The sequence below is a fragment of the Lactuca serriola genome, chromosome 1 (genome assembly GCF_051521515.1).
Source record: "Lactuca serriola cultivar US96UC23 chromosome 1, Lser_US96UC23_V15, whole genome shotgun sequence".
Taxonomy (NCBI): Eukaryota; Viridiplantae; Streptophyta; class Magnoliopsida; order Asterales; family Asteraceae; genus Lactuca; species Lactuca serriola.
Genome location: NC_136408.1, coordinates 231995932 through 232015868, shown reverse-complemented (window position 1 = coordinate 232015868; position 19937 = coordinate 231995932). Strand labels below are relative to the sequence as shown.

General features: G+C 32.0%; 2 protein-coding genes across 3 annotated transcripts; one reads left to right on the top strand and one right to left on the bottom strand.

Moving 5' to 3' along the window:
- The first annotated feature begins 11413 nt into the window (after positions 1–11413).
- LOC145072767 (uncharacterized) lies at positions 11414–12732 on the top strand. 2 transcript variants are annotated; one of them, XM_079019246.1, is made up of 3 exons: positions 11414–11525; positions 11873–12227; positions 12310–12732. In XM_079019246.1, exons 1-3 carry the CDS (start codon positions 11465–11467, stop codon positions 12350–12352), a joined length of 459 nt encoding a protein of 152 aa, XP_078875372.1. In that variant the 5' UTR covers positions 11414–11464; the 3' UTR covers positions 12353–12732. The 2 variants fall into 2 exon arrangements, 1 of the variants encoding a protein (XP_078875372.1); XR_013691146.1 differs by lacking the exon at positions 11414–11525 and adding an exon at positions 11713–11783.
- A 1505-nt stretch (positions 12733–14237) lies between these two features.
- LOC145066607 (protein FAR1-RELATED SEQUENCE 5-like) lies at positions 14238–17433 on the bottom strand. Its single transcript, XM_079013902.1, has 5 exons — positions 17409–17433; positions 16095–16896; positions 15723–15981; positions 15185–15601; positions 14238–14870 (listed from the first exon to the last, which is right to left on the bottom strand). Exons 1-5 carry the CDS (start codon positions 17431–17433, stop codon positions 14238–14240), a joined length of 2136 nt encoding a protein of 711 aa, XP_078870028.1.
- Between the last annotated feature and the right edge of the window lie 2504 nt (positions 17434–19937).

Sequence of the window (19937 nt, the reverse complement as noted above, 5' to 3'; positions counted from 1 at the left end):
TATGTCAGGCTTTCAATATCAACTCAAGATTTGATTCAAAGATTTACGATCAATGAGACATAACAATTTCAATACTTGATATGCATCAATAAAGCTTTGGCCCAAATGGCACAGAAGACATATAATTTCTTATTAACATTTTGGTAGATTTCAGGCTTATAACCCTGTCTAACCATTTGCCAATACCATAGAATAGAGGTCATTCTCTTACGGAGCCATGCTCTACATGGTCAGAGGCTACATACCATTCCTATCTAACCTTTTGCCAATGCCATAGAATAGAAGTCATTCTCTTACGAGACATGTTCTACATGGCCAGAGGCTACATACCAGTACCACCGTGAATCTAAGTCCTTTCACTGATCATATGGTCATAGGTATAACTTTGCTATTAAAAATAGCGAATAAAAATAACACGGGAAAATAACTCAGAATAATAACAATGAAAAGCACATAGCACATACAACACATAACATACAATTGTTCCTATATATTGAACTCGCCTTAAAATAATCGAGGGTTAAAATAGTAATTTGAGCAGCATATCGGCTCCAAATATGGCTTTATTTGTTGAAAACCGGGAGAATTAGCTAAAAACTGGACTCTAAAAAGGTAGAGCTTCAAAATCGAAAAGATAAATTTTTTGGGCTTCACGGCACTTCGGGGCGTGTTTCGGGTGTTAAAATTGACGCCGGGTCTTCGGGGGATGTCAAAATAGTCAAAATATGGAAAAAGGGGCCAAAAAGGGCAATTTTCTAAAATTTCTCAGCAAGGCTCGCAGGCCTTGTATTTATAGGGAGAAGATGTGAGGGTTCGGCCGAGAAGGAGCTTGGCGTCAGCAGCTACGAAGGCTAGGTGGTCGGATCCGGAAGAGGCAGGTGGCATCGAGGGGTGACTCAGCAGCAAGCAGCTCGGTGGAGGCCTGGTGCGAGGCGTCTTAGGGAGGCGTCTTAGACGTCTCCTCGGACGCCAAAACATGTGTTCTAAAGAGCTCCTGACCGAAGTTTGGTCCAATCAAAGCACGACATGCAGCAGCTTCGGACTCGGGTGGATAAGGGTGACGTGGCTGGTACTGTTCACACGAATATTCTGGGTCTTATCCTTAATTTCTCGAAAATTGCACCCAATTCTTCTAAAATCAGTAACTTTCGCATACGAGCTCCGTTTTTTACGTTCTTTATATGCACACGTAGCTAAAATTATGCTCTACAACTTTTGTTTAGACTTCATCGGCTAATTCTGAATTTAATTTTAATATTATTATTTTTAACAGACCGGGACAAGAAAATCCGTTAAAAATTCATAACTTCTTCATCCTACATCCATTTTCGTCAGACTTTTTACCGTTGTACTATAAATAACGAGACCTTCAATTCTCGTTTAGGTTGTGTCGGCTAAAAATCACTCGATCTAAAATTCGAGTTTTTAGTTGTCTACTGCTAAACTGAAACTTCGAAAAATCATAACTTCCTCATACGAAGTCAGATTTTGGCGTTCTTTTTATCGAACTTCTCGGTTTAACGAATACTACAACTTTCATTTAGATTAATAAGGCTAAAAATTAGTTTATCAAAAACTCACTTTTTACGTCATTCGGCACCGTGCCGGTTTTGTCGCGAATCTTCGATTGGTCATAACTTCTTCGTTATAACTCGGATTTTGACGTGGTTTTCGCCTACGTGTTTCTAACGACATTATCTACAACTTATAATAATAAAATATTACTTATTTCAAATTTTATATTTTCGCTATATTTCACTATTTGGCTTTTAATTGGAATCTCATAAGACTTCCAATATTTTATGAGTGATTCTAAACATAGTTTTACTTCATTTCTAGTAAAAACTAGCTGTTAGAAGTCAACACTCAATTTTATTCACTTTTAATAATAACAATACACAATTTAAGAACGTGTATGTTACACATGGGGTGCCATCATCGATAATGTCATATCGTAATGTGCGTTTTATTTCCAGGTTCTGGAAGAAATTTCATGAGGATTTGGGCACCCGGCTGCATTTCAGTACCGAGTATCACCCACAGACAGATGGGCAGAGCAAGCGGACGATTCAGATGCTCTAGTACATGCTACGCGCATGTGTTCTGGATTCCGGTGGGAGTTGGGACACCTACCTACCCCTGGCTGAGTTTTCATACAACAACAGCCATCACTCCAGTATTGGGATGCCTCCCTTTGATCTTTTCTACAGGAGGAGGTGCCATACACCCATCTGTTGGGGATAGGTCGGGCAGAGAGTGATGGGGAGCACTGAGATAGTGCTCAAGACGACAAAGCAAATCCATCAAGTCAGACAGAGGTTACTAACGGCCCAGAGTCGTCAGAAGAGTTACGCAGACCGGAGACGTTCCTAACTAGAATTCCAGATTAGTGATTTTGTCCTCCTTAAGGTATCCCCATGGAAAGGGTGATCCGATTTAGAAAGCGGAGAAAGTTGGGCCCTCGATACATTGGTCCTTTCAGAGTGATTTCTCAAGTAGGTAAGGTGGCTTATTGGTTAGAGCTGCCTGCAGAGTTGAGCCAGATCCATAACACCTTCCATATGTCCCAGCTGAGGAAGTGTGTAGCCAACGAGACAACAGTGGTCCCTCTAGAGGATATTCAGGTTGATGATCGGCTTAACTACATTGAAAAGTCGGTGGCAATTTTAGATAAGTAGGTGAAGGTCTTGAGGAATAAAGAGGTGCCCTTAGTTCAGGTTCAGTGGCAACATCGGAAGGGATCTGAGTGGACTTGGGAGCCGGAATCCGAGATCCATGAGCAGCACCCAGAGCTGTTTCCGGACAATGACTTTGAGGGAGAAGTCTAACTCTAGTGGGGAGAATTATAACATCCCGACTCCCAGGTAAAAAAACTTAATTAATTTATATTCATTTTGACAGGGCAACTCGACGATTTGGAGGCCCCAACTCGTCGAGTAAAAATTTAGATAGTCGCACGGCTTTTAGAGTTAACTCAACGAGTTGGAGGACCCAACTCGACGAGTAGGAGCTGAGTGGGAAAAAACTAATTTTCAGGGTTTTTCACCCTATTTAAAGGACCTTAAGCCCTCTATTCCGCCTCCCTTATCACCTTAGCACCCTAAGAGAAACCCTAATCGAGCTATTATCACCTATGAGAGAGAAAGAGAGAGGCTAAGAGTGTGTGTTTTGGTGCATTCATTGAAGGAGCTTGAGGAATAAAAGGCTTGGAACAAGAAGGAGTCTTTGGATCCGGCATTCTTTCAATGTTGGCGGCCATTTGGAGGTAAAAAAAACCACTATGTTGATCACTTGAGTGCTAGATCTCTCCATTAGAGATTTTGTGGCCATTTTAGCATTTCCTTGAGTCGTTATTGATTTTGAGCATGTTTTAAAGATGAGACTTCAGATCTGGACAATACTAGGCCCCTTAAGCCTAAGGATTCAAGCTTTATTAAGCTTTGGCCAAATTCCATGCCTTAAACCCTTTGTTGAGCTTTGTGTTGACAAACTTAGCCCTAGATGCCATGCATGGATGTAAATCTTACAGCTTTACGTGGTATTTCAGCCTTAGAAGGCTAGATCTAGAGTTTAGGGCCTTAGTCTCGCTTAAAAGTGTCTAAATGAGTGATTAAGCTGAAGGAACTCGACGAGTTGGTTAGGGTTTTTCCCGATAGTCTGAATGTGTTACAAACTCAGCGAGTTGGTGAGAAAACTCTACGAGTTGAGTTGGGTTTTCCTGATATTTTAAAGAAACAAAGGAACTTGACGAGTCACATAGATGCACTCGACGAGTTAGGTCAACATGGACTGTTGACTTGCGGGTTGACTTCCATTTACTTTCAGAGTTTGGTCAAGTTATGGACTTAGGAGACCATGGAGGGGTAAAATGGTCTTTCACCCTTTCCGAGAGTTAGTAGAGGAATAGTTTAACATCCTTGAAGTTGTTATTATAAATTGTTAATTAGAAATGATTATTATATATGTAGGCGGAATCTAGGCCTACCATTGAGTACAAGACATACTTGCTTACTTATGAGGTGAGTCTTCACATTATACTTACCTGAGTGGTAATATTGTGTGACCGGAGGGTCTTATTTGAGTAATTGACCGGAGGGTCTTATGTGCTTATACTGAGTTATGTGATATCATGCATTTTGTCTTTGTGATTTATGTTGTATACTATTCTGAACCTTATTGAGTTAATACGGAGGATCCAAACCAAGTTGTGAGATCGGAGGGTCTTCACTGACACACATGACTGGAGGGTCCTTATTGAGATATAGCCATGAGAAGCTAATTATTTGTGTGTGGTCTTTTGGAAGACTCATTAAGCTTTGTGCTTACAGTGTTGTGTGAAATGTGTTTCAGGTACATCTCAGGTGTCACAACTAGAAAATTTGGCGCCTTGTAACTACAACACTTATAACAAATATGAATCAATAACATGAAAGCATGCATGATGCTCATTTTATAACAACAAAACTTCATCAAATACTACATTTTAGCCCTACAAATGGTCAACAAAGAATTGGAAGCCTTTGAATTCCCAATTTGAGTTCATTTTGGACTAGGAATTCCTTATTGGGCCTAATGGACTAATAAACTTCCAAATTATCCATCTTGAATCTAGAACTCTCTAATGGGCCCTAAATGGACCCATATACATGAAACATAATATTTTGGGCCTTAATGGGTCACAACCAAATTAATTTAGCCATATTAGGTCATAAAAATTCCACTTTGATTTATTTGGGCCCAAACATCATCTAAGTGAGTCATAATATGGGCTAAACACTCAAAAGCCCAAATTTTCTCTTTTCCCTCTCTAATCTCGGCCCAAGCCCACAAAGAAAGAAATAGTTGACTTTGTGGTGCCAACTCATTTTTATTTAGTGGACTTCCATGCACACTCTCATACTTCCATGCACCTATCTCATCAACCTTCTCTCTTCTCTCCCTTCTTTCTTCCTCTCGGCCAAACCCAAACACACACACACTTCACTCCAACTCTCTCAAAGGAAACTCTCTCCACTCCTCTCCAAATCTAAGTTCGAGATCCTCCAAGAAGACTTGCTAGGATCGAAATTTCTTATTCTATTCTTTTTCAAAACCGAAACTACAACTCAAGGTGAGCTTCATACCCCTCTTTTTTCGGTTTTCATATGTTTTATGGGGGAGAATACAAGAAAATGTGTAGATCTATGTGTATGTGTATGTTATGTGTGATTTTATGCATATATGTGTGTGATGTTATGTGTTTTTGTGAAAAATATGTAACAAAATAGGGTGATAATTCGAGATCTATGGCTTGAGAAAGGAAACAAACATGATCTAAGTTATTTTACACTAAACAAGTCAAGATTATGAGGGATATATTCTAACATAAAACCCATTTTAGGGCTTAAATTGTCAAAAATACAAAACTTGGATTAAAAACTGTCAAGTCATGGTTTCTTGAGGGTTAAAAGAGTCAAAACAGTTTTTATAATCATTTTTCTGAATATTAGAATTTTCAAAGGACTTAAAATGCAAAAAATTAGGTTATTGGACTAAATATGGACTTTTCGGCCCAATAAGCCCATAATTGCGAAATTTTGAAGTTTTAAGGGGATGAATTGTAGCATTCTGTAAAACAGGGGATTTGAAGTGAAATAAAACTATTTTAAAGGTCAAAAATGCTTTTCAAATTCAAAAAGGATCAAAAATGTAAACTTTTTATATTTTGGGCCAAAACTATAAAAATTGCGAAATTTAGGGTTCTAACCGAGAAAACACCATTCTTGAAGGGCTAAACTGTTTACAAAATATAATTTGGGTTGAAAATGTCTTTTCAACAAGTTTATGATACAAAAGTGTCAAGAAAATGTTTTTAAGGATTAAAAATGAAATTCTTTTATATAAAGGACTAAAAGTGTTACTTTTATAAAAGAAAGGTAGTGAAAAGGTCAAAGTCATACTTTTAAACAAATGAGTAAATTGCACGAATAGTCCCTATGGTTTAGGGTAATTCGTGTGTTTGGTCCCTAACTTATTTTTTTTAACTCGGAAGGTCTCTACTGTTTGTTTTTATTACTCGCTTGGTCCCTGACTTACCTAAAAATACTATTTTGCCCTTGATTTTTTAATTTATTTAAATTAACACACCCCCATTCCCACCTCCTTAATCTTACCTTACCTACCCCACCATTTTTCCCTATTTAAATAATAGTTTTTTTGGTAAGATAGGGACCAAACATGTAACAAAAACAAACAGTAGGGACCAAACGCATAAAAAAACAAACAGTAGGGACCTTCCGAGTTAAAAAAATAATTTAGGGACTAAACGTGCAAATTACCCCAAACCATAAGGACCATTCGTGTAATTTACTCTAAGCAAATTAATTCATTAAGACAAAATACAAGATATCTGACTAGCGACAAAACGGAAAAACGAATACAACTTCAATACCAAAAATCGTTATAAACGAATTGATTCGGTCTCGAATCAATACAAAACAACAATCCCTAAATCAAAACTCTCCAATAGATATGTGATGACTAAAATGAATAAACCTACAAACTTTGGGCTTATGAGTTTCAAATCATGCTTGTTTGGTCATGCAAGCCCACCAACATGATCTTTGGGCCCAAAGGGATAACGCTTATATGTTATTGGGCCTTCAATGACCCAATATTTTATAAAAGGACTTTCAATAGCTTTTATGTGCTAGTGGGCCAAAGTGTCCCGTTAGAAAAAGCTAGTAAGGTCATAGTAATCAAGTGCGAGTTGGACCATCATGTCTTTCGCATCCACGACAGCCTAAGGTACTTACGATAGTAGTGGGACATAATACTCCCTTCTCTTCATTTGTTAAGGCTTACGAGAAATCAAAGTATACAAAAATTAGGACGATATACAATTAATCAATATTCATTCGTTAAGACAATACAAAAAAATCAGTAATCATGAATACATTTCAACATCGGAAAACATCAGGTTTTCCGGGGAATTCAATACTACTCGTTCGAAATTTTATAACTAAAATACAAAATACCCTTATATATATATATATATATATATATATATATATATATATATATATATATATATAGAGAGAGAGAGAGAGAGAGAGGAGGGTTCAATTGAGAAAAAAAAAGGTTGAGAATGGGGGAACCATTCTCAGCCAATCATTTAATGAGCTTAAAAAATGCACGGTGGCAAACTTGTAAATAATCCAAATACATTAATGAGCGGTGGCAAATTTGTAAATAATCAAAAAACATTAAACCGTCAGGGCACTTGAGTAATTTGATATCACGTCAAATCTCGACAGAAAAGCACCATTTCCCTCTTCGATACACCATAACTCGAAAACCATTTGAAGAACAATCGACAAGAAGAAACACATTTGCAGAAGCATCAAATAACATAAACGAAGAAAAATGTCTTCCGGTGAAAACATGAACGAGACCATTTCCTCACTCTTGACAATGAAAGGTAACCATCGGCGTTTTTTCTCGAGTTTTTAACGATTTCGAATCATTTCTAAAATTATCACTTGATTACTTGAAATTTCTCGTAATGTTCGAAAATTATTAGTTGATTTATAACTAAAAACATTGTTTTCACACTGTTCATTATACAAAAAAGGTTGTTTACTTCAATTTAACTTGAAATTTATGATACTCGTTCATTCTCGTAACCCTCCTTCGTTATTACTTTATTTAATTTTTTGTAAGAATAATCCATTATTATTTGATATATAAATGATTTTACATCATCTCTTCATTTTTCATCTTTATTCAAAACTATTCTGTCAAAATACAAACGTTACTTAACATTTTGCTTATGTTTTCCTAATATTAACTACTTACCCTTACAGAAACGACATCAACAGTGAAGAATACATATAAACGAAAACCAAGAACAAATCAAAAAGGTAAATAAAATATGTTTTGTTTACTTCTAAACACAAGCAAAACTAATATTCATTCGTGAATATGTATAGTTTGCTGCCATACATACATTATTAATATGTGAATACAACAAGAATTACTTACGTATGTTCTATTCACATATGAATATAACAAAACATATTCATATGTGAATAAAGAAAATATGAATACATATGTTTTATTCAAATATTCATTCATGAATATGTATGTTATATTCACAAAGAACATAACTTACTGCCATACATACATTATTAATATGTGAATACAACAAGAATTACTTACATATGTTCTATTCACATATGAATATAACAAAACATATTCATATGTGAATAAAGAAAATATGAATACATATGTTTTATTCAAATATTCATTCGTGAATATGTATGTTATATTCACATAGAACATAACTTGTTGTCATACATACATTATTCATATGTGAATACAACAAGAATTACTTACATATGTTCTATTCTCATATGAATATAACAAAACATATTCATATGTGAATAAAAAAAATATGAATACATATGTTTTATTCAAATATTCATTCGTGAATATGTATGTTATATTCACATATGAATAGAACATAGCTTGCTGCCATACATACATTATTCAAATGCGAATACAACAAGAATCACTTACATATGTTCTATTCACATATGAATATAACAAAACATATTCATACGTGAATAAAAAAATATGAATACATATGTTTTATTCAAATATTCATTCGTGAATATGTATGTTATATTATCATATGAATAGAACATAGCTTGCTGCCATACATACATTATTCAAATGTGAATACAACAATAATCACTTACATATGTTCTATTCACATATGAATATAACAAAACATATTCATATGTGAATAAAAAAATATGAATACATATGTTTTATTCAAATATTCATTCGTAAATATCAAACTCATTTATCTTCTACTTACTTCTAAATGAAGGTAAGAACACTAACATTTCCGATAAAGATTCACCAACAATGAGAGAAACAAGATCAATGCAGAAGAGGAAAAATGCGAAAGGTACAAAATTCCTATCATATCTAATATATTCATATATAATAAAATTGTATATATTAGTTATATTTTTGAAATAAATAAATATTAATAAATCAACGAGCATATATCATATTCATATATCAGTAACTTATTCAAATATTATATGTTTTCATTTCCCAGATAAAAAAGAAACAAAAGTACCAAAGAAAATGAAGCATCAAAGCAGGAAAAGTCCATCAAAAAGGAAAACTCCTGAAAAACAACAACTACAAGATTCAGACTCTGATTTTGAAAGTAGTCATCCATCGAAGAAGGCAAAAAAAAAAAGGAGTCACCAATCAAAAAAGACAAAAAAACCAATGGTAAAAGAATTTTACTCAATGAAAAACAGATGTTCACCAGAGGCATTACTATCTATAATCCTTGGGATGAGCAAAGAACAAAAAGAATCTGTAAGATCTATGGGTTTTGGAGCTTTGTTAAAAATGAAAATCACGGATATACCACTGAAGCTGGGATTTTATGTTCTTCAAAAATTTGATTCTGAGAGAATGGTGATAGATATTGAAGGAAAGGAATTGAAAGTAACAGCAGAGTCTGTTCATGACATGTTAGGCATACCAATTGGTGGAACCAAACTTACACAACTGGATCAATGGCCTAAGGATGATACAAGTTATGATGAATGGAAGCAACAATTTAAAAAAGATTCAATCATCCGACTGAGTGCAATCAAAAATGTTATTGTTTCTACCACAAAAGCTGATTTCAATTTCAAATTGAACTTCTTAGTTCTTTTTGTCAACACTTTTTGCGAGTCAACATCAATGGGAAGATGCAACCTGTTTCCCTTGAGTTATATTTCAAGTAAAACATATATCAGCAACATAGACTGGTGCAGCTATGTTTTGGACTGTCTTGTCAGAACAAAAAACTCATACATACCATACTCAGATAACAGCTTCTTTGTTGGACCTTCAGCTTTCTTGGTGGTAAATTATTATAATGTTTATACTCAATTTTTAATAATATTGATTATTCTTAATCTAATAGCAAATATTCATATATGAATAAGAAAAATATTTGTTCACACGTAATGCTTTACATTACTTATTCATTTATGAATAAGTAAAAAATAATATTATTTGTTCATATATGAATATCAATTAGATATCATTTATGTGCAGTTGTTCTATGCTGATAACATCCACTCGGAAGTTTTAACAGTAACACGTAAACGTCCAACAATTTGTTATTGGAGTTCAGAGAAGATTAGATATCGAGAGACATTTGAACAAGAAAAAGGTAGATTTGGAGTTGGAGAATTAAACGAAGAATTTGTTAATGAACAAAATGAAGGAGATACAGATCTCGAAGACAGTGATTCTGATAAAGATGAAGATCATTATGTTGAGGTAATTAGTTTTAACATGTTAATAATATATGATTACATTAAATTATTATATTAAATTCTAATCATATACTTCTTTTTGTTACATAGGCATATGAATCAAAAATATCAAAAATGATTAATAGTTTTGAGAGGATGAAGGAAAAGCTGAATTCAAAGCTCAATGATGCGATGACAAAGTTCCCTGAAAAGGAAAGTTTTAGAATTTTCAAAGAAAAGATGAAAAATATGATTGTTGAAGAAAAAACTGAAAGCACAACACTTTTTAATTTTCCAATTAATGAAATTGGAGTTGAAGGAATCAATTTGACACCAATAATGGGTCAAAAAACAAATGATCAAACAGAAAATGAAGATAAAGAGGGAAATGGTGAAGAAGACAGTGATAATGGTGCAAGTCAACCAGAAGTAGATTATTTGCTTGATTCAAATGAAGCATATAATGAAGGAATAAAGAATGATGCAGATAAGAATCAAAAAGAATGTGAAATTAGAGTAAAAGAGAAAGATGCAAAGAGGAATGAAAATCAGAATGATGAAGAAGAAAAAGATGATCATGCTGAGGAAACAAATAATCATGAAGAGACTATTCAACAAACTAAAAATCAAAATTTGTTGGATAAAGTTGTTGACAACATTGTGGACAATGTCCTTGGAATTGGAGTTTCAAGTTTAAATAGTCAAGAAGATGAAATCTGGAATCACCCTGAAATGAAAACTATTTTCGATAATATTGATATAGGTAAATTTTGTCTTAATTTTATTTTAAAAAAAATATATAAAAATATCAATACACAATAACAATTTTGTTTGTTAAATTTTGACCAGGGTCACCAATGAGTACAGGTAAAACTAATACTCTTGCAAAAACGGAAAAATCAGAAGGTGTACATGAACAAGGAACAAAAGTTAAAAAAACAAAGGGAGATGATACAGGTAAATGAATGATTTAAAATATATTACAATATTTGTATTGATTTTTTTAATAACATTGTTTATTCATAAATGAATAATATACTATATAAATGAATAAAAAATAAAAAATATTCATATATGATGTATATGTTTCAGGCAAGGAAAACTCTGAAGATAGAAATGAAGGAGGAACGGAAGCTAAGAACATGAAAGATGGATGTGAAGAAAAACAAACAGAAATTGAAAAAGGAAATGCAGAAGATAGAGGTAAATAGTTGATTCACTAATAAATGAATATAGTAAGTTTTATTATTCATAAATGAATAACACAATATATGAATAAATAAAAAATATAGTATTACTTATTCATAAATAATGATATGTATTACTTATTCATAAATGAATACATTACTTATTCACATATGAATTACTTAATCACATTTCTTTATCTTTCAGGAAAGAAAAAGTCAGAAAATCAAAACAAGAAAGGAGAAAAAGCTGACAAGACAAAAGGAAATAAAGGAGGTAACAATTTGGATAAACATTTCAAAATATAAACTCAAATATTATAATTAACTTACAACTATTTATATGACAAATCTCCTGGCATGCAGATACTCATCCAAGCTTTAGTCTAGGTCTCAGTCAAGATTCAGATCAAACTTCAAGTAAAAAATCTAATGAATCTTCACCAAAAAAAGCACTTACAAAGAAACAAATCAAAGACGACCATCAGAAGGTTGTTATCAGATTAGCAAAGAAAAATGTTCTTAATCCAAATCTAATCTATGTATCAATTCCTACTGAAGTAGGACCATCAAAGCATGATCTGGATCAACCAAGAGAGAAGAAGCTTGCTGATGCTTTCAAATCACCTTTCAAATGCAGAATAACAGACACAAAACCCAAACTGACACATCAGGAGAGTATTGTCTGTGAATGGTTGTTCAACTTACAAGGCAATACATCGTAAGTAACTTTATTTTATATATATTCATATATGATTATTATATAGATAATAATCTATGACATTTTGATTATATATTTGCAGAGATGTGGTTGTCCAGACAAAATATGGTCAGATAGCAGAATGAGCAGTTATGGAAAGTCTATATGCAAACACAGAGATTTTTGGAGAAGTTTTAGACACTTGGTCTGATTTACTTAACCACCAAGAACTGGAAAGGGATTTTGGAAATTCACCATACAGACTCTTCTTGAAAGTTGGAGTTTCTGTAAGTTTATGTTCTAACCTTAATTCCTTCCTTATTCATAAATGAATACACCAATATGATGTATTCATTTATGAATATTATATTTTTTTACAACTTAAATTCACATATGATTATACAAATATGATGTATTCTTTAACATAATTATATATATTCAATCGAAATTCACATATGATTATATTGGTTACAGACTGCTTATCTAACTTCAACATTGTCTGATGAAAGAAAGTATGAAAAATTCAAGGAGAACTTTCATGACAGTACCAATGGGTACAAAAAAATCATGAACATAAAAGATATTGACATGGTATGTTAATTAAAGTTGTTTTTTATATATATTTTATCAACAAAATACTTACCATTATATACATAAAAACAGGTATTCTTTCCAGTTGTTAAAAGTGCTCACATTTTTGTGATTGTCTTCAACTTAAAGAAACCGTCAATTGAAATTCTAGACAATAGTGAAGTTGAGGGGGATTATGAAGGCAAATACGGAGTAATAATGAAACCTTTGGTATGTACCCAGTTCACAACAACATAAAAGAACCAATTTATTACATATCTAACTTATATTTTATTTAATGATCAGAAAAATTTGTTTGTGAGATACTTTAAAGAAATAAACCATCCAAGAGCAAATGCAATCTCAAAAGAAAGTATCAAACCCCAACGACTTGAAATGTCATGGAGAACAGTTAAAAACAAAGTTGATTGTGGGGTCTTTGCAATAAGACATATGGAGACCTATATGGGACAACCACTCTCAAAGTGGAAACCAGGTCTTCATAAAGAAAGTGCAGTTCAACAAACTACCTTAGAGAAGCTCAGGCAAAGATATGCACACATAATGCTAACTTCTGAAATTAACATGTTGAAGGCTAAGGTGTTGGATCTTGCTGAAAAATATCAAAAAGTTGAATTCAAAGTGTGTACTGATCATGCATACAAAGCTATGCAAACAATTAAAAAAAGGTTAAAAGAATATTAATGATTGCTTGTGAAGATGAAAGAATGTTGAAGTGTGATGCTATAGAACAGTTTGTGTTGAAGATGAATTGATTTGAAGTACATGTAAGATGATTCTGCGAAACAAGTTTTAAATGGTTTGTTAAATATTGTTGAACATCGTTTTAATATTTTGTGAAATGCTTATGAACAGCTTTTATTATCTTGTGTTGAATGATTGTGTAATAGAAACAACTTCGCTTATTTCTGTCAGTTTTTTATATTTAAATATTTTCAAAGTTTATTTATGTTTATTTATGATATCTTCATTTATGATTAATTAGGAGTAATATGTCAGTATAACAAAGTTCATATATGAATATAACAAATTTCATATATGAATATAACTTATTAGTAGAAACAAGTTTGCTTATTTATGTCATTTTTTTATATTCAAATATTTTCAAAATTTATCTTTATTTATTCATAAATGAATACGAATATGATATATTCATTTATGAATAAGTTCAAAGTAATATGTTAGTATAACAAAGTTCAGATATTAACATAAAAAAGTTCATATATGAATATTACGTATTTATTAGTATAACAAATTTCACATATTTATATTCATTTATAAATAATTCACAATATCAATATAACTTATTTTAAAGTAATTTAAAAAACAAATATCAACATATCAATTTACCATATCAATATAAATGTGTATTATTCATACATGAATATTATTGTTTATTGTTTTTATCTGCATATATTCATAAATGAATAAAAAAAATCCCTAACTGTCTTTTGCTGATTTAGCAGCTCCAACTCTTTCTGGACAAGTACGTAAATTGTGTGGAACTCGCTTTCCACATCCTGAACACATTCTATGTTCTTTTTTAGAATTTTCATATGCTACTTCACCTACACTTGGAATTCTTTTATTGATTCCAGAACCTTTATTGCTTTGAACTTCAGGAACATGAATATTAATCTCTTCTGGAATAGGAATAGTAACACCCAAAAGCTTGCATACGACTTCACCATCTGTCTTGCTTTTCAATCCAGGAGGAATATAATCACTCTCAAATTCCTTCAACAACATTTGTTGTTTCTCAGAAAACAAAGCCAATCTCTTTTTGTCATCTCTTACAATATCCAAACATGATTCAAAACTATAATATGAATCATTGACTACCTTTACATTCTCACAATCACCCGAATCGGATTGAACATAACTAAAACGATAATTTCTTGATATCACATCCTTTCTCCATCTCTTCAAAATGTACCTTTCAGGAATTTCTTTAACACCACATCTCATCATTATTGTAAAAGCATGTCTACATAAAACACCCATACACTTAAAATGTTCACAACTGCAATTTATTTCTTTCTCTTCAGCTTTTATTTCAGCTTTTATTTCAACCTGATACAGGAATTTCATATAAGACTACTCATATCAACACTCATATATATTCATATATTCATATAATATTCATATATGAATATTGATATTCATATATGAATATTATCATATTCATATATGAATATTATTACATTTTTCATAAAAAAAACAAGTAAAATTACCTTAAATTCATTTTTAAAATCACTTTTACTGTTGTTGTGCTACACAATGTAAACTTCCCAACCATCTTCAATACCAACATATGAGTACGTACAGAAAAAACATGCTTTATATATTTCTTTTTGCACCTCAAAAAATAATGTACTTGTATAAACCTTTGATGCTTGCAGTTCTATTTCTCGAGGTGTTTGCATTTTATATGATGCTTTCTTTGATGCCCTATCAAGCTCTCGTTGAGTATTCCTTTGCTTTTGAATGGCAGTGTCGTAATTCATCATGAAATTCAAAAGTAAGTTCCCACTTTCTGAATATGTATTAAAGAATGAATTCATACTCTCTGACCTCGATGTAGTCTTCATCAAACCACACATTGGAATATCACTAAAATATCCAGGTATCCATGAATCACGTATTGTAAACATGTCTTTAAACCATCTTGTGTCTTCAAGATTGAATTCCTTCATAAGCAAACCCCACTTCACCTCAAAAACATCAGGTTTCATATTAATGTCCCAAACAAGCTTCGAAAACCTTTTTCTAAAGTATGTGTTTGTAAATAAATCATCTGATATCTGTATTAAAACAAAAATATTCATAAATGAATAAATAATACTGTAATAAGTAAAATAACAATCAATATTCATAAATGAATATACTAATAAGTAATATATTTGAAATATATTAAAATAATACCCTTTTTTTCAACTTTTTCATTATATGCCACATACATAATCGGTGCTTTGAATTACGAAACACGTTCTCAACAGCTTGTTTTATTGCAGCATCTTGATCAGTTAAAACAAGTGTTGGTTCTTTCCCATGAGTTTTAAGAAATGCTTTAAGAAACCAAGAGTAAGACTCAATGCTTTCATTGCTTAGCAACCCAGATCCAACAGTAACCGATTTTTTATGATGGTCAATAGCAGTAAACGGAACAAAAACCATTCGATACCTAACACACAAAAAAAAATGTTCATTAGAGTCAATTTTTGATGTATTAATAAGTGAATATAAAAATATTCATATATGAATAAGCTATAAACAAAAGTAGATAAAATAACTTACTTGTTTGTTCGGAAAGTCGCATCAAACGAGATAACATCACCAAATTCAGCATAATATGCCTTCTCCATTTCATCAGCCCAAAATATACAGTCCAAAACATCATCTTGACAATTAAACTCAAATGAGTAATTTGGATAGTGAGCTCGACGGTCATTCATTGTGTTTACTATCATTTGGGCATCTTTATAACCAATAACCCTGTTGATATCTCTCCTTAAATTTTTTATAACTACTTTGGGCTTTACAAACTCATACCCACCTCTCAGACTTGCCCTCAATTTATGAGCCATAGTTGGACCTATTTTTGATGTGGAAGAACGCACAATAAACTCTTTTTCTGAATATGACATTTGTCTCGCCTTTTTTAAATCGCTTCTCTTCCCAAGTGGATGGTTGTGAAGTTCATCAAACTGAAAAACTTTATAATATGGAGTTCCATACACAGATTCAAATATAATCTTTGCTTGACAACCAATAGCTCTTGAATTTGAATTTCGTTTCCTCCTAACACCACTTGTACCTAATGTGTCACAAGATTTCTTTTTCTGTTTACCACCACGATTACATATAACATGTTTCTTCTTTATAATCTTGTTATCAAACCTTGACTGTGTGCTCAGTCTAACATCAAAACCACCAATTTCAGCATACTCAGAATACATTTTGATAGCCAACTTTAATGATTTGAAGATTAAACCCTTAAAAGGAATAAGTTGAACAGGTACATCTGGCTTATAGACATGTTCTCCAATTATATCATCAAAATATTGTGCATCATGTACTGAACTTGAAGATTCACCACCTAAAATAATAATGCATGAATAAAACAATAATATATATATGAATACATAAAACTCATATAAATAAAACAAAAAACATTCATAAATGAATAAAACATTCATATATGAATACATAAAATTCATGAGGATTCAAAATATATAAAATAAAACATAACTTATTCATATATGAATAAAACGAAAAAAATAATAAATTCGAAATTACAATTAATACACGTTTATTCATAATATGAATAAGACAACAATTTATTCATTTTAACATATTCATATGTAAATAAAACATAACTTATTCATATATGAATAAAACGAAAAAATAATGAATTCGAAATTACAATTATCACACGTTTATTCATATATGAATAAGACAACAATTTATTCATATTAACATATTCATTTGTAAATAAATGATAATCAATAAAATTAAAAACAACAAAATAATTCAATAACTGATACCTTCAAAAAAATGAGTTCTCAACATCTTCTTCTTCACTCTCACTCATAGAAAAATACAAATCACCATCAATAACACTAGAATTCGACATAATACACCAAATGATCTATATAAATAAACAAAAACAATCTTAATATCGAATATATCTCACAAAAAAAGTCGTAAATATGAAAACCTGGTTAATTTCGAATATATCTCAGATCAACGTACAAAATATCTTAAAGAAACTTAAATCATATATGATCATATGATGTAATTAAGCAGTCTCTCTCAATATAGAACGTAAAAACTACAACGAAAAAACTGATGAAATAAATATCTCAAACTACTTAACAAAAATCCGATGAAATAACTTCAATACATATTCGAAACTTGATAATCTTGATAATGAACTCCGATGAAACAACTCCAAAAGGAATATAATAAGCGTAATTCAAAATAAATTATAAAAAGCAATAATCTTGATAATGAACTCCGATCTATCCGATTCAAACGATATACATACCTGATCAAATCGGAAACTCAAAACGAAGTAGAAAACTGAAACACAGATGCGAAACTTCACGATTAATTGAATGAAAACGTATAATTGCTAACGAGTTATATAAATAACTCCGATCTATCCGATTCAAACGATATACATACCTGATCAAATTGGAAGCTGATAAAGAAGTAGAAAACTGAAACACAGATGCAAAACTTCACGATTAATGAAATGAAAACGTATAATTGCTAACGAGTTATATAAAGAAAATAATCTTGATAATGAATTCCTCAAATCCGATTCAAACGATATAAAGATATCATCAAATTGGAACCTGATAACACAAACAGGTAAGTTCTATGTAAAAAAGTTGCTAATTTACAAAGATACCCTTAATGAAAATGGACACGCGTATTTTTTTTAATTTGAACATGTTAGATAAATGATTGGCTGAGAATTATTCCCTCATTCTCAATCTTTTTTATTTTCTCAATTGAACCTACCTCTATATATATATATATATATATATATATATATATATATATATATATATATATATATACACACACACACACACACACACACACACATATATATATATATATATATATATATATATATATATATATGTTTTTGAAATCATTCATGCATCAACTTATGGATCTCACACTTTGATAAACAAAAGTCTTTTCAGAAAATATCGGATTTTCTGGGTTTTTACAAAACTACACAAATCATTTTATCACAACATTGCTTATGAACTCACCAACATTCCATATGTTGACGTTTTTCCAAAATAACTTGTATTCTCAGGTAACAGGTAAGCGGAAGAGTTATAGGAAGTTATGTTAGATGTTATGTTGTTAAATGTACTCAAACTATTTAGGTTATGAATGTGTAGTGTTAAAACAATGTACTTGATATGAACAATTCCAGTTGTAATATATTGATGCATGGTGACGTTTATGTTATGATTCATGTATATTCATTGTGACGATATTCAATTTAAGTCACGCGAGCCCTCGGACGTTTCCGCCGTCTGGTTCGGGGGTGTGACATCAGGATTGCGAGAAGACGTCGGCATGATTGTGCACACTAGCTAGAGATTATGTTTTGAGGATTCTGGGATATTGTCAAACATTTTGTTGTCTTGTGTTTTGAACAACTTATAAATTTGGGTTTGAGAAATGTGAAACTGTGTTTCGTGTGGTTTTGAAAATGAAAAGTTTTATTTTAAAATTTTGAGTGTTACATTTCTAACCTAAATGTCTGGCATAACCACAGAATCCCAAATCCTTAACTAAGGTATTAATTGCTTAAGACCTAATGTTTAAGCTTCAGATCCAATGCTAAAAGAATGTCTAAAGTCATAAAGTTGCAACATTTATGACTTTGCATGGCTACGAAGAGCCCAACACCAAAATCTAACTTAAATCACACTCTAAAGTTCCAAAACTCTTGCATAGAAGAGTATCAAGGTCCAAGCTTGCATTTTTATAATTCTAAACCCTCCAAAATGCTTGAAAGGACAGCCCAAACCTCTGGAGCATTCCAAACTCACAAAAGTCAAGTTATTGGGACCAAAAGAACATAAAATTACGTTTAAGCAAGATCTAATAAAGAAGTCATCAAGATCTGAACTTTATACCTCCAAAATGTGCTCCAAGATGCCAAGAGTCCAGATCCAAAGGCTAGAGAGCTACACCAACACTCCAAAGATCTTCCTCCTCCACCAAGAACACTAAAATGATACCAAAATGCTACTCCAAGGCTTCAAAACACTCATACTCACTTAGGGTTTCGAAATGAGGGCTATAAGGGATGGGGGCTAGAGATAAGAAATGTTTTGCGGTTATAATGGCCTTTAAATAGGGTGCAAACCCTAAAATTAGGGTTTGTCCTTTGTGTGTGAATGTCTGGCGTCCATAAACTTACACCTAGCGTTCCATTCCTAACGCCTGGAGTTTGGGACCAAAATGCCAAATTAATCACAAAGCAAGGCCAACAATGCAAATATCTCGAAACTGGTGTTACAGATGGTTTTTTGCACCACACAATTTTGGATTGGTTGCAACCATTTCCTTTTTTTGGCTGTTGAATATCAGGAGATA